This window comes from Mus pahari, chromosome 6 (genome assembly GCF_900095145.1).
Source record: "Mus pahari chromosome 6, PAHARI_EIJ_v1.1, whole genome shotgun sequence".
Classification (NCBI taxonomy): domain Eukaryota; kingdom Metazoa; phylum Chordata; class Mammalia; order Rodentia; family Muridae; genus Mus; species Mus pahari.
The window spans coordinates 71,872,284-71,886,528 of record NC_034595.1 but is presented as its reverse complement, the minus strand read 5'-3'; the positions used below and the strand labels follow the sequence as shown (position 1 = coordinate 71,886,528).

Here is a 14,245-nt window from a genome sequence, read left to right as displayed (position 1 = left end):
AAATCTTTAAAAAAAAAAAAAAAAAAAAAAAAAGATCATACAAGTGAATGATGGGCTGACCTTGTGGACCACAGAATGCCAGTTGAGACTGCTGGCTTTGTCCTGAATTAGCCAGAGGATGGTGGTTTTACAACTTTATGGAAGCTTTGAAACCAGAACAAGCAGAAATAGTGGTGAGTAGGGCTCAGATGTCCTGTCCTAGAGCACAAGATATGTGTATCTCTTTCATTGATTTCTGTCCAGCAAGTCTGATATAAATTGGGCTGCTCTTATTTTTAGCTCTGGACAAATCTAGAGATTTTTAGTACAGTCTAAAAGTCATCTCCTTGGGCTGGGGTATAGCTCAATGGTAGAATACCTGTCTAGCTTGTGTAAAGCCCTAGGTTTAATCCCAAATACTGGGACTAGGGGGATAGAATCATGCCCTTTTGCTTTAAGGATAACAACTAAAAGAACTAGATTCTTCCTAGGCCAGTTTTTAACTCTGTTTTTCTTTGTTACAGAGGAATGATATTGCTATGGCAATTACAAAATTTGATCAGTTCGACTTTCTCATCGATATTGTTCCAAGAGATGAACTGAAACCTCCAAAGCGCCAGGTGAGCAGGGAGGATTTGCTCAGCTGCCACCTCCAGGGCCTGGGCAAGATGCTGTCCGGGGCTCCTCCCACCCACCCAAGCATTTCTTGTTCGTGGTTCTCTTCTGTAGTCCAGATCATCCTCAGCATCTCCTCCTACTCATTTATGGGTACTTTTAACTCAGTGCCTCTGGGGTGGTGGTGCAGTGAGAACAAACTTAAAAAGACTGGTCACAGAGAGTGGGGGCTCAGTTCAGGGTTTCTTCATCTAAAATAAAACCTTTTCAGCCAGTCAGATTTCAGATTCTAAGAAACAACCCCTCTGTGCATAGTGATCAGATTGGAGCTAGTGGCTTTTATTCTCTTACTCTGTGCTGTGTCTCTGTAGTGTGCTGACTCTACCCATCATCCACTGAGTCAGAACCTATCATCCCATGACCCCAGGAATCAATAATTAAAGTTCCCTAGATGCTTTAGTGTCCAGTGAAATTTTAGAACCACCATTTACGTTTTTCTTTTTAATTACAAGAACCGAGTGTCTGCCCCTCTTCTGCCTGTTATCTCCAAAGATCACATCATTTGTTTTGTTCAGCACTTGGGTGCATATAACTTAGTTGTGGTTGTAATAGACCCCAGTCCTATAGCGCTCATTGTTTCAGACACACAGTTTGCATGATTCACTAGGTTTAGTGTAATAGCCTCACAGAAGTAAAGCCATACCATGTCCTGCTTGTTTTATTTTTGTTCATAAGATTGAAGTGTTTTAAACAAATTATTTTGTAGTATACTGTTTAGAGTCATTTAATGACAACCATTCTCCCCATGTTGACCTGTACAAATAACCAGTCAAAAACGTGTTGGAGAAGTGGGCATCCTAATTGACATTAATTCTGACCCTGCATGAGGGTTTTTGGGTTAGCAAACCCTGGGTCACCTCCTTATGGGAGCAGGTTGTGCCTCTCTGAAGCTCTTTATTTTTCTGGGCAGTCTTTGCTACTGTAAACATCCTTGACTGGAAGCTGTAAGGTGTTGAGAGGAGCTTTCAGTCGGATGTTTACAGCGGCAGCCTGCCACAGTCGTCCCTGGCTACGCTCATCGGCTTTGAGACATTGCAGGTTTGTGCCCATGAACTTGTCTCCTTTTCTTGGGTTACTTCCTTTCTCTCTGAGAAGTCACAAGAACTCAGACTGCCTCTCTTCATTTGGAGCTGATAATACCATGAGCCTGTTTTCCTTACTGGATTTTTGCTCCCATGTATCCACCAGGAGCTTCCTTTAAAGACAAGGTGGTAAGATCTGTGATGCAGTCAGGCATTGCTCTTATTGTACTGATCGTTCACTATGGGCTGCCTGATGACTAAAGAGAAAGTTATTATCCTAACCAGTGGTTCTCAACCTTCCCAATGCTGCACCTTTTAATATAGTTACTCATGTTGTAATAACCTCCCAACAATAAAATATTTTTCATTGCTATTTCATAACTGTAATTTGCTACTGTTATGAATTTTAATGCAAATATCTGTTTTCCAGTAGTCTTAGGTGATCCTTGTGAAAGGATCTCTCCATCCCACAAAGGGGTCACAACCCACAGGTTGAGAGCTGCTGACCTATACCTTCCTCCAAAGTTGTTTGTTCTTCTGGGTCTGTCAGGGTGTTAGACTTGCTAGTGGTCTACCCCATCTCCCTCTTTTGTTCTTTGGTTTGGTTTGGATTTTTGAGATAGGGTCTCACTGTGTATCCCTGGCTAGACTGTGTAGACCAGGTTGTTCTGGAACTCGGAGAGATCTATCTGCTTCTGTCTCCTGAGTGCTGGGATTCAAGGCATGGACCACTACACTTAGCCCATCTCCCTTTAAAAGGTATACAGCAAGAACAGTCCTTTAGCTGCCTGGTTTTTGTTCTTTGTAGGTGTTTGAGCTATTGATTGGCATCCTATTCAGGACAGCTGCTGCCTGGCATTTAAAAGGTTGAGATTGCTGAAAGCTGGCCTGAAATTCTAAGATAGCATTTTTTAATTCTCTGTAGACATGAAGTTTTCCCAAGCTCCAAATTGGCTGGCACCTCCTAAAGTCCTTTAAAAGTGCCTACTCTCCAAAACACACCCTCTGAAGGAGGCAGTGCTTCACCCTGCCACTAAAGCAAATGTGTTTTTTCCCCTAGTCTGGAGCTGGCTGATCATCAGTGTAGTGATGACCCTGTGCTGTGATACTGTTTGTTCACTGTCACTGTTTTTCAGTCTCAGCATTGGAGAAGCCACTGTTAGTGTGGAGCAGGTACCTTTCTGAACTGAGTGTTAGCATGGAGCAGGTACCCTTCTGTACTGACTTAGTCTGTCAGGCGTTTTTCCTAGGGCTTGGTGCTGATCCGTCTGGAAAGGGAGACACTGAATTATGAGGCTTCTCAGAGATGATTTGGAATCTCCCTCTCTCTTTTTTGCCATGGAAGTAAGTAGACTGTTTGCAAGTAGAAGGTAGTTAAGGATTGACTTCTCCCCCCACTAAGCTATGAGTTGAAAGTTCCTTGCTCATTGAGATGTCATTATTTTTTCACCCATTTCTTTAAATCAAGCATCATCATTTCCTGCTGGCTTGACCTCCATTTGCAGAATGAGTCTTCATAAAGCAGAAGAACCATACTTGTGCCTTCTTCCATCACAGCAATTTGAAAATAGACATGCTTGTCCTGACAACAGTGTTCTAGAAACTAATTCATTATTACCTGAGGGGATGCAGAAGGAAGCATAGGAGAGGCTACCTACCTGCCTGCCTGAGAGCTTTTGCTAAAGCACTATTTTGGGTTCTGGCAGAGGTATTTAAAGAATTTGCTTTTTATCTTGGAAAAACAAAACAAAAATCTTGTTCAGTGTTGTAATTATGGACACCTAGAGCTGATCACAGGTCAAAGACAGGAAGTGACCTTGTCCCTCGCTGTCTCCCCTGCTGCTCTGTGTTCTCAGTTCTTAATACTCTCATAAGCCAAGAGTGTTTCCACTGTTAGGTCCGGCCTTCCTATTTCTAAAATAGGAAGGGGAGATCTCAGTAGGGGGAAAAATAGACACTGAACTTACTTCCACAGCTTTGGAAAGAGCAGTTGATCTCAGGTTTGTGGTCTAAAGGAGTATTGGTATGTATCCCTGCCAAGACATGTTGCCAGCTGACTTTTGCTTAAAATGGAAAAGAAACCAGAATTGAAATGGACCTGGCTTTGACTTGAAGTTGAGAAAATAAAAAGAGCTCTACTTTTTTTTTTTTTTTTTTTTTGCCTCTGCATGATCATGTTGAGGACTGAAACTATGGGTTTGAAGCAGACTACATTAACGCAGAAGGTCAGCTTATGCTTAAAGACTTGCTTGGATAACCAGAACGTTAGGAACAGTTTTGTGTTCTGATGACCATTGAGGAACCTTGTTATGTTGTAATTGAAATATCACGGAGGCTAGTTATTCATGATCCCAGTTACAGTATTAACAGGCAGGCACTTAGCCTGGTACTACTAGGACAACTTTTCCCACACACTTGGTCACAGATCTGAGACACTCAATTTTTTAGAGTTATTGGTGATAGCTGTTCAGTTTAGAAGAATTCATACTGTAGTCAGTATACATTCAGAAAAGCACTTCTCTGTCTCCAGCTTTCTGCTTGTCTGATGAGTAGACTCATCAGTCAGTTAGTGTACACCAGTACCTGTGTAGAACCACCAGGGAGAGCGGCAAGTAAGTGAGCAGGCAAGCAAGAATCGGTAGTACTCACGTCTGAGCAGAACTGACAGTTTGTCATGCAAGTACAAAATCTTGCAATAAGTGTCCATGACAGTATCGTGGAAGTACGCTTTAGAGAGAATTGAGCAGGTGAGATGGTCTCAGTACCTGACAGGGGTAGCTCTGAATAAGAAAGTGAATAAAATTAGCTAACATTCTTACTCAGCCCATGTGGTCGAATATATTTGTTGTCCTGGACAGGAACACTGTGTCACAGGTCACTCGGGATGAGATGCTGATCTCTAGGTGGTCAGAGGCCTACCAACCCCTGGGCTGTAACCATGTTGTAGTGTGTGTAAACATCCTACACTCTCAGCTGTGAGCTCAAGGTGGCTGGGAGAGGGTTGTTTACTCCTTCTGCCATGGAAAACGTCAGCTGAAGAACAATCTCTTCACCCAACAGATCGGAAAGGATGCTGCCTCCCTAGTCAGCCAAAGCAGCGCCCCAGCGGAGGGCTATCGGCAGGTCCCCTGGGTTGCACTTCTGTGGCTAAGTACAACTAGACTCAGATGCTATGCTGGGGTTTACACATCAGTGATGAACAGAGAGCTTTCAGTGTGATGCGAAAAGCTGGAAACGCCTAGGAAAAGCTGTTTCCTCTCTCCCTGATAGGTCCCTTCTGGAATGAGGGGGTGCTGTTTTTTATGGGACTTGGGGATATTAAGTTTGGGTAGCATCTTTCATCACAGGCTTTGACAGAATCTACTGACAAGCTCTGCTGGTGCATGGTTGTTGCTTATGGTAATTATTTGCCTGTTTGCAACTCATCACACAATGGACGATTACTTGGGACTTCAGAAAATTGACTATATGTTCTGTGAAGCCTATAGAAACTGTTATTTTTAGTTTGATTTAGCACAACTGGTCTCCAAATTCCACTTCTCCTTTGACTGCAAATGTGAAGAGCTCAGCATTCGGCAGGCAACTGCACATAGCCTGTTTCAGGGAAGAGTGGAAATTCACTGTGGCGGTGGCTGAGTCGGTTTTTTTCCCCTTACCTGCTTCTCCTTCTACCCCACAGGAGGAGGTACGCCAGTCTGTGACTCCTGCGGAGCCTGTCCAGTACTACTTCACGCTGGCTCAGCAGCCCACTGCTGTCCAGGTCCAGGGGCAGCAGCAAGGCCAGCAGACCACCAGTTCTACGACCACCATCCAACCTGGCCAGATCATCATTGCACAGCCTCAGCAGGGTCAGGTCTGTGAGCGGCAGGGAGTACCCACCTCCCAACGCAATGTCTCTTAGGTTTGGGTGGGCAAGTGTGACCAGTACAGAGAGAGGCCATCACATCCTTACAGAGTGCTGCATTTGATGTCTGGAAACCTGAGCTTCCCCCACATTGAGTCACAGAGGCAAAGTATCACCCTAATCTCTCTGGACCCTGTTTTCCTCTTAGGTCAGATAAGAAAAGTGCAGTGGACAAGATGTTCTCCAGGATCCCTATGAGCTCAGATATTCTAGAAGGAAAAAATTTTTCACTAATGCACCCATGAACTGTAGTGGGATGTCTGTAAAAGATCTTTTCAGTGGACTCCATAACTGCTACTTGTCTATGTCAGGACTGGAATTTGTACATTAAAGGGGAGAGCAGTACTATTGCTAGCTTGCATACCTCTCCTTTCTGGCAGGTCTCTGTCCTATTGTATTTGTGTCAGGTGACCTTTTCCTTTGACAATAGTAATCAGAGGATTTTTTTCTCTCCCCCATAGTACTGTTGAGAGCAGTACCATCCGTTGGGAGTCATGAGAGGCTGCAGAGGACTCAGTACTGTGAGCTCTGAATCCCAATTCTGTCAGTCATTACTTTATTTATTCATCAAACAGTGAGCATCCTCTGTGAGTAAAGTCTTATGCTAGGTATTGGGGACATAAACATGGATAAAACAATCCTAATTTTCAAGGAATTCACAGTAGTCTTAGTTGGGAATACAAATATTTTTAAAGGTTATATCATCACGTAAGTCAGCCTTAGAATTATGTACAGAGTGTTATCAAAAGAGTATCTGACAAAGATATGAGGAATTGGTGGAAGAAAAGGTGGTTAGAGGCTCCTGAAAAGAATAATGTGACTTTTAGAGGGATCACTGGAAGCATTAATACTTTGGGAAAGCATGATGTTGCTACTCAAAGCCCCAGCACAGCTAGCGGCTTAGAAATGAGAAATAGCTGGGCATGGTGGCATATATGTATAATTCCAGCACACTGGAGGTGGGGGTGGGAGAATCAAGAGTTTGAGACAAAACTCGGCTGAATGAAATTTTGTTTCAAAACAAGCACGTAAAGCAAGCAGACAGAAAAGTGAGAAACGGCAAAGGAAATGATGTGAGAATTTAATTAGTATGAGAGCAATCCAGGCAAGTCTAGGAAACATATCCTAGAGAGTCTTGTATATTTCTAGTGAAGAACTAAGTTTGTCTAGAAGAAAAACATTGGGGTGGGATGGGTTTATTTTTTTACTTTAGGATTTATTTCTTGTTCATTTACTCATAGAATAGAAGTATATTGAGTACTTTCTCAGTCAGACACTACTAGGCAAACAAGGTTCAAAACCAGTTATGGCCAGTCCTTGCCTCAGGTTCACTGCACCCTGATGCCCTGTGCCTCTGCAGTGAGAAATCTTTATCTGCCAAAGGCCTTGTCCCTTTACTGAGTGAACTTAAAGAGAGGCTGCCAAGGGCTGGCCCTGATTGGCTGATTGACCCAAGAAGTCCATGGCTGCTATACTTACAGCAGGGCACACTATGGGTGATTTAAAGATTGATTTATTTATTATATGTAAGTACACTGTTGCTGTCTTCCGACACTCCAGAAGAGGGCGNCACCATGTGGTTGCTGGGATTTGAACTCTGGACCTTTGGAAGAGCAGTCGGGTGCTCTTACCCACTGAGCCATCTCACCAGCCCCCACTATGGGTGATTTAGCAGCTGCCGTGCTAATACAGGCCCTCATTTTCTTGAAATAATTTAGAATACCTTGGAAATACTCTCAAAAATTAGGTTGGTGGAGTACAATGATAGGTTGGCAGCATGCTTGGTTTTGGTCAGCAAAGATTCCATCTGTCTTCCTTGCCAGCCGAGACCTGCTGGGCTTGGAGCTGAGAAAGCTTGTGAGGTTGGTGAAGTTGTTGTATTTCTGTCCTGCTGGTCCAGGGTCGCCAGGGGCTAGGTCACACCTAGTGAGTAGTGAAGTAGCCTAGTGAGCCTAGTGAGTAGTGAAGTAGCCTAGTGAGCCTAATGAGTAGTGAAGTAGCCTAGTGAGTAGTGAAGTAGCCTAGTGAGTAGTGAAGTAGCCTAGTGAGTAGTGAAGTAGCCTAGTGAGCCTAGTGAGTAGTGAAGGCTGTTTCATTTAAGTGCAGGTATCTTTCCTAAGGTAGGATATACATTATAATAAAGTTGGAAGGAACTGTGCTGAAGTGAGTCCTGTGTTTTGTTTTAGTTGGGAACTCCCTTCTGGAGGTCAGGAATAGATCTAGTATCATGCTAGACAGGTGGAAGAGATTATTTATTTGCTGTTGTCCAGCCTACCAAGGAGACTTACTGAGAATGCTGTCTCTCCTCTTCCAGTTTTCAGCCATTTTTTTACTACCTAGTTATCCCTTAAATCTCTTGTCTAGTTCCTATGACACACACACCCTCCCCCACCCTCCTTATAGTTTTAGTCACCAAGTTACTACATCTGGGGCACCTGTGCAGTCAAAAATTAACATTAGAACAGCAACATTGTTTGAAGTCTATGATACTTTGAAACTCTCCCTATCATCTGGCTGTCAGGGTTGTTAGCTCAGAGCAGGGAAGATCATGTCTGTGGGATGAGAATACAGGTACAGGTACTCCACCAATCTCCCATCACTCCCAATTTTAGACAGGTCAGATACACTGTGTTCATTTCTCTGTAAAAGTGGCATCAAAGAAGCTGGGCAGGTGGTGCATACCTTTAATCCCAGAGCTTGGGAGGCAGGGGCAGGTAGATCTATTAGGAGTTTGAGATCAACCTGGTCTACAGAGTGAGTTCCAGGATATCGAAAACTACACAGAGGAAACCCTGTTTCTAAAACCCTTTTTAACAAGGTCCCATTGGGGGCTAAGGTCTTGAGATTTAGAGTCTGCTTCATAGTGGTAAAGCTGCTAAGTACAAGTCATGAACGTAAGTCACAAACTTCTTAAACCTGGACTCTTCATTCTTGACTATTCAAGCTATTGCGTTGCTGGGTGCTATTGAATGAGGGTAGGATTTGTTGGGTTGCCAGCATCTGATGTTTTCACTCCTGTGGGGAGCTGTGCTATGATCTATAGCAACTGTCTGGCTAAGCTGGGCCAGGTTCACTCTGCTGCTTGAGTGGATGAGAGCCTACATGTGCTAGGCCTAGCGTTAGAGATGAGCCTTTGTGCTTTCAATCTCTTTGCCTTTCAGTGTTTTTCATGCCTACAATATAGTCTAGGACCCTAAATATAATGCATTCATATAGGCTCCACTTCATGTTTCATTGTGCCCTCTAGATTCACCTTCCCCTAATTTGACATGGGTCTGTTTCTGTCAGTTGTCATGATTGCTTTGATTTTTTTTTTTTCTTCCCTATTTTATATGCACTTTGCCATCACAGAAGGACTATGGAGTTGCAACATTTAAGCTTAGATATTCTGCACTGTGAACCTAAAACTTGGTTTGGCTTTCTTGTTTCTATTTCAGACTTAACTCTAGCTGTGTTGTACAACCATTGGGCTGCATGTTAAGAGGGTGACAAATTTAGGCAGTAATGGAGTGTGTGTGCTCCCAATTTACTACTACAGGCTCCCAGCCAGAGCTCAAACAGCTTTCTCTTGGCTCTTCCTTCTAGACCACACCTGTGACCATGCAGGTTGGAGAAGGTCAGCAGGTGCAGATTGTGCAGGCCCAACCTCAGAGTCAGGCCCAGCAGACCCAGAGTGGCACTGGACAGACCATGCAGGTGATGCAGCAGATCATTACCAACACAGGAGAGATCCAGCAGATCCCGGTAAGCCCGTCTTCACTGTCCCCAGCCGGATGGATTTCTTCAGTTCATGGTGTCGGTATTCTCATAACACACCCAGCTTCATTCGATGTTTCCTTTCTGCTCTGCTTCAGTCCAGGTTCTGCCTTACTTGTGCTGGAACTCTTCTCTGTCCCCTCCTATACCTACTCAGAGAAACAGTGCTAGCTATAGCTCTTGCCTATTACTACTACCACTGCCACCACCACTACTGCTACTGCATTTATTTGTTTGTGCGTGAGTAGGTATGCTTTATGTGTATAGAAATCAGGACAACATTATGTAATGAGATTTTCCAAGGCACTTTCATCTATACAAGTGGTTTAATGTCAGCTAAAAGCTTCAGTATATATTTTGTCAGGGAATTTGAGTACCATAACTTTTTCTACCACATGGGTCCTGGAGACCGAACTCAGGTCATCAGGCTTGGAAACAAGTGACATTTCATCATCCTCAGACCTATCTTTTGATTAGAAGAGAGTAAGAGGAAGATATATAGGGACAACCATAAATAACTTGTTACATATTCTTTTTTTTTTTTTAAGATTTTTTATTATATATGAGTACACTGTAGCTGTTTTCAGACACCCCAGAAGAGGGTATCTGATCTCATTACAGATGGTTGTGAGCCACCATGTGGTTGCTGGGATTTGAACTCAGGACCTCTGGAAGAGCAGTCAGTGCTCTTAACGGCTGAGCCATCTCTCCAGCCCATTGTTATGTATTCTTAAGCTGGTTCCCAGAGGAACCTGTAGCAAAGTATATTTTTGGCCTCCATTTAACTTACTCATTTCTTTACTTTAAAAAGCTCCCTGTTCTTTAAGTTATCACAACAACAACTCTAAGCATGCAAGAAGCAACAAGTGATCAAAATGAGAAGGAGTAGAACAGTCCTTCATGAAATGTAGGCTGATAGCAATCCACTTGAACTTGCTTTGCCACTTTTCTGGAACAAAGCCCAAAGAACACCCTTTGTCTCGTACAAAACATACAAGTAGTTCCAAGTATTTGGGTTCTACATTTTGTCACTATTTCAGCCACCAGTTCTAAGAAGTTCCTTTTAAATGGTTCTCTTTTTGTATGTGTTGTTGTTTGTTTGTTTTCAAAGACAGAGTTTCTCTGTATAGCTCTGGCTATCCTGGAACTCTCTCTGTAGACCAAGCTGGCCTTGAACTCAAAGGTCCACCTGCCTCTACTTTCTGGGAGCTGGGATTAAAGGCATGCGCCACTATACTCTAATTTATATGTGTTTTGTATGGACCAAAATAAGATCATTTAAGCCTGAGATCCCCCATCTTGGAGTAGTAACTTTATCCCTCTGAGAAACAAAGTATTGATTAGAAAAATGTGTTACAAAATTCAGCACTTCATCTTCACTGCTCTTAAGACATCTCAAAAGCTGGCATTTCCAGACTCTTGAGGCTGCTCAGCATTGTCTGTAATGGTGGTGACCTGGAACACAGAACCTTTAATTCCCTCATAAAAGCTAGAGAAGAAGCTTGTTTGTTAAGGAACTTGGGCAACAGAGCCATGAGGAGCAGTAGACTCACTATGTCTTGAAGGACTGAGGCACTGGGCAACTCTAGGTCTCTCAAGCCTAAGAGCAAAGCTGCTCACCTGTTTCAGAGTAGAGCCGCTTGGCAGCCCTAGAAGCTGCTACAGGTGCCACCTCTGTAATTGTTAGGAGCCTTACCTAAACTTGGGATAAGACTTTAGTTTTTCACCCTAGGATTCTTGCCTGGCCTTCTAGATTCCTAAACCACTTTCATCCACAGAAATGGCTTGATGGCAACAGGAAACTGCAGTACAGATTTGATAAGGAATTCAGGCACAACTTGCCATCAGCAACTGTTGGCTCTGGAACAAAGTGATGCAGGTCATAGTACACTTGCTGTATGTATTTCCATTGAACCAGATGTTTAACAGGTTTAAATTCTGTGTCTCCTCTATCTTGCCTCAAGCCAATAGCTTTGGAATTGTTCACCAAGAATATAAGTTATGGAGCTGGAGAAATGGCTCAGCAGTTAAGAGCACTAACTGCTCTTTCAGAGATCCCAAGTTCAATTCCCAGCAAGCACTTAGTGAGAGGACTGTAATGGAATTCCATCTGTAATGGAATCCAATGCCCTTTTCTGGTACGTCTGAAGACAGCACATACATAAATAAATGCTTTTTTTTAAAAAAAAAAAAAGAAGAAGAAGAAGAATATGGGTTATGGGCTAGGGATACAGCACTGTCAGTAGAGTGCTTGCCTTGCATGCAAAAAGCCCTTAGTTTGATTCGTGCCACTGTATAAACTACATGCTTGTAATCCCAGCACTTGGGAGGTAGAGGCAGGAGAATCAGAACTTCAAGGTCAGTCTTGTGTAGGTAGTAAGTTCAGAGCCAGCCAGGGATGGGCGGGGTGGGTGGGTGGATGGATGGATGGATATATGGATATATGGGTGTGTGTGTGTGTGTGTGTGTTGGTGTTTTGTTTTTAAAGAACTTCCATTTTTCTTGATGGCTCAAATGCTTTGAAGCCAGTATTTCAGAGAAGCATTTGATGTAGCACTGCATGTAGGGCGCAGCTTTATCCTGTCAGCATTTTCCTCATAGAAGTAAGGTTCCTGGGATGAAGTTAGCTTTTGAAAGCCAGGAAGAAACTTGTGCCAATACAACGGTGTGATGCTGTGTGCCTGGGGAAATTCTTGCTTGCAATACAAGGAAGCTGAACAGCCAGGAAGGTGCTTTCTGACCCCTAGATACAGATAGACCAAATTAGCTTATATTCTCAAGAACTTGCAGCCCCTGAGTTGTGGGCGTACACAACCACTGTCTCCCCCAACACCCCGCTACCCTTTATCTCTGCTGATCCACAGATCTCAGTAACTGTTTCATTCCTCCCTTTACCCCAGCTCCAAGTGACAGTACCTTCATGGCAGAGTGGAATTCTAGTAGTCTGAGTTAAGGCTTTCAGTATACAATTAAGTGCAGGCTGCTATATTACTGGTTATTGGAAGTCCCATTGTAAGCATGAAGAATTCCAAGGACAGTTTTGTAGCCTTGCTTTCCCATGGTGGAGTTTTCTGTGAGAGTTTTACTGGCTTTGCTTCCCCTGGGGAGTATTTGGCCAAAAGCTAGTGCTGAATATCAAGGATCTTCAAAGTCTCCAGACCATTACTACTCCCAACTCCCTCCTGATTGGTCTTGGCTCTTGGGGTCAGAGATAGTAAAGCAGGCCAGGCTTTTCCTCCAAGATGTGCTGAATGGCTTGAATTGACAGCCATCTGTTTTGGGTGCCTGGCAAACCTTGGAACTGTTCAAAGTGTATGGAGATGGTGGGGGAGGGCTGCACTTAAAACTCAGTCTGAAGTGTCAGGCAATCTCAGGAAAGCCTCAGATAAGCTCTGATCAAATAGCCAACTGCCAGCAGAGGGTGGGTGCGCAGCCATATTAGGACATGCTCTTTTGTGGGTGGGTGTGCTTTCTTGTTTTGGCCTGTGTTAAAAGGACTTTTTTTTTCAGGGTAGGCTTCTATGAGAGACTTGCAGGGTGTGTTCAATCCCTAAACCTGGTCATGGGAAGTGTGTGTGTATGAGGCTATGCTCATCCCCTGTGCTCTCTATCTCTGCCCCATCCTAGGTGCAGCTGAATGCTGGCCAGCTGCAATATATCCGCTTAGCCCAGCCTGTATCAGGCACCCAAGTTGTCCAGGGACAGATCCAGACACTTGCTACCAACGCCCAACAGGTATGTACACTGGAGACATGGACTTGAGTGGGAGACAAACATTAGCCAGCCAACTTCTTGTATTCTCATCACCCTGTCCTTCAGCAAGAACCATTTACCCCAAACCTTTATCTCTGCCCCTTATCCAGGGGCAGATGGAATTGACTGGACAGTTGGATTCAGTGTGTTTCTTACCATCCTGCTCTTGAGGGACAAGGGAACAGACAGAGAGGTCTCAAGAACATCAGGAAGAACCCTAGTATAAGTGTGTATACATCAAGCTGGAGGAAAACAGTTGCCAGGCTGTGTTCCATCCTAAGTGCCCGTGACAGTTATGTTCTGGTGTTCTTGTGCCCTTGGGGAAGCATATTTACTCTACCTCCATAGACAGGCTCAGCCAGAGGAAACCCCCCCCCCCCTCATGTCCTCCCTGCCTTACCATCTTGAAAGCTGAATCATAAGTGCGAAGGGGGCTACTTATTCCAGGCTCAGGCCTGAGGGCCATGGTCATCAATTGCAGATGATGGGGGACAGTGGTGAAGGGGCTGCATTGTTAATGGAACCTTTCACCTCAGACCCAAAAAAAGCAGCAATCGTTTAAGAGCTGGACCTGTCTGGCCCAGTTGCATTTCTGGTGATGTATCTATTGACAGTGGTGACAGAGCTGTGTTAGAGCAGGTCTCCAAAGATCTCATTTGGGAAAATGTGAGGAATAAGCCAAAAGTAAGGCATCGAAGCTCAGGATCACCTCTGGAATCATTAAAGGACCTTTCTATCCCTGCTACCTGCTTGCCTGTGGATCTGGGCTTCCCATGAGTTTCTTGGGTCTCAGTGATTCTGATTGTCTTATCAAGACTGGTTATGCCCATGAGCCTGTCTCCCTTTTTCTACTTTTTTTTTTTCTTTAAAAGCATGTAGGTAGGATTCTTATGATTTTTCTTGAGATCCAAGATGCCTTTTATGACATGGAAGCAGAAGGAAGTGAGAAAGGTTTGTGGTTCCTCAGAGGCCAGTTTGGGCAATAGACGCCAGAAAGTGGGGAGAATGGAAGATCTAAGAATTGGGTACTTTGTGGGTGCTTAAAGTCTCCATGACATAATTTTACAAGTTGGCACCTAGTAGTTGTTTAATAAATGTTTGTTGAGAGCTGGGCGTGGTGGCACATACCTTTAATCCCAGCACTCGGGAGGCAGAG

General features: G+C 43.9%; 1 protein-coding gene across 4 annotated transcripts in view; it reads left to right on the top strand.

Moving 5' to 3' along the window:
• Window positions 1–14,245, top strand: part of Nfyc (nuclear transcription factor Y subunit gamma) — a 68,562-nt gene that overhangs the window by 51,371 nt on the left and 2,946 nt on the right. For all 4 annotated transcript variants that reach the window (XM_021199548.1, XM_029540289.1, XM_029540288.1 and 1 more), the window contains exons 5-8: window positions 504–599; window positions 5,356–5,529; window positions 9,166–9,324; window positions 12,964–13,071. In XM_021199548.1, coding sequence (XP_021055207.1) covers window positions 504–599; window positions 5,356–5,529; window positions 9,166–9,324; window positions 12,964–13,071 — 537 coding nt within the window. The remainder of the gene's footprint in view (window positions 1–503; window positions 600–5,355; window positions 5,530–9,165; window positions 9,325–12,963; window positions 13,072–14,245) is intronic.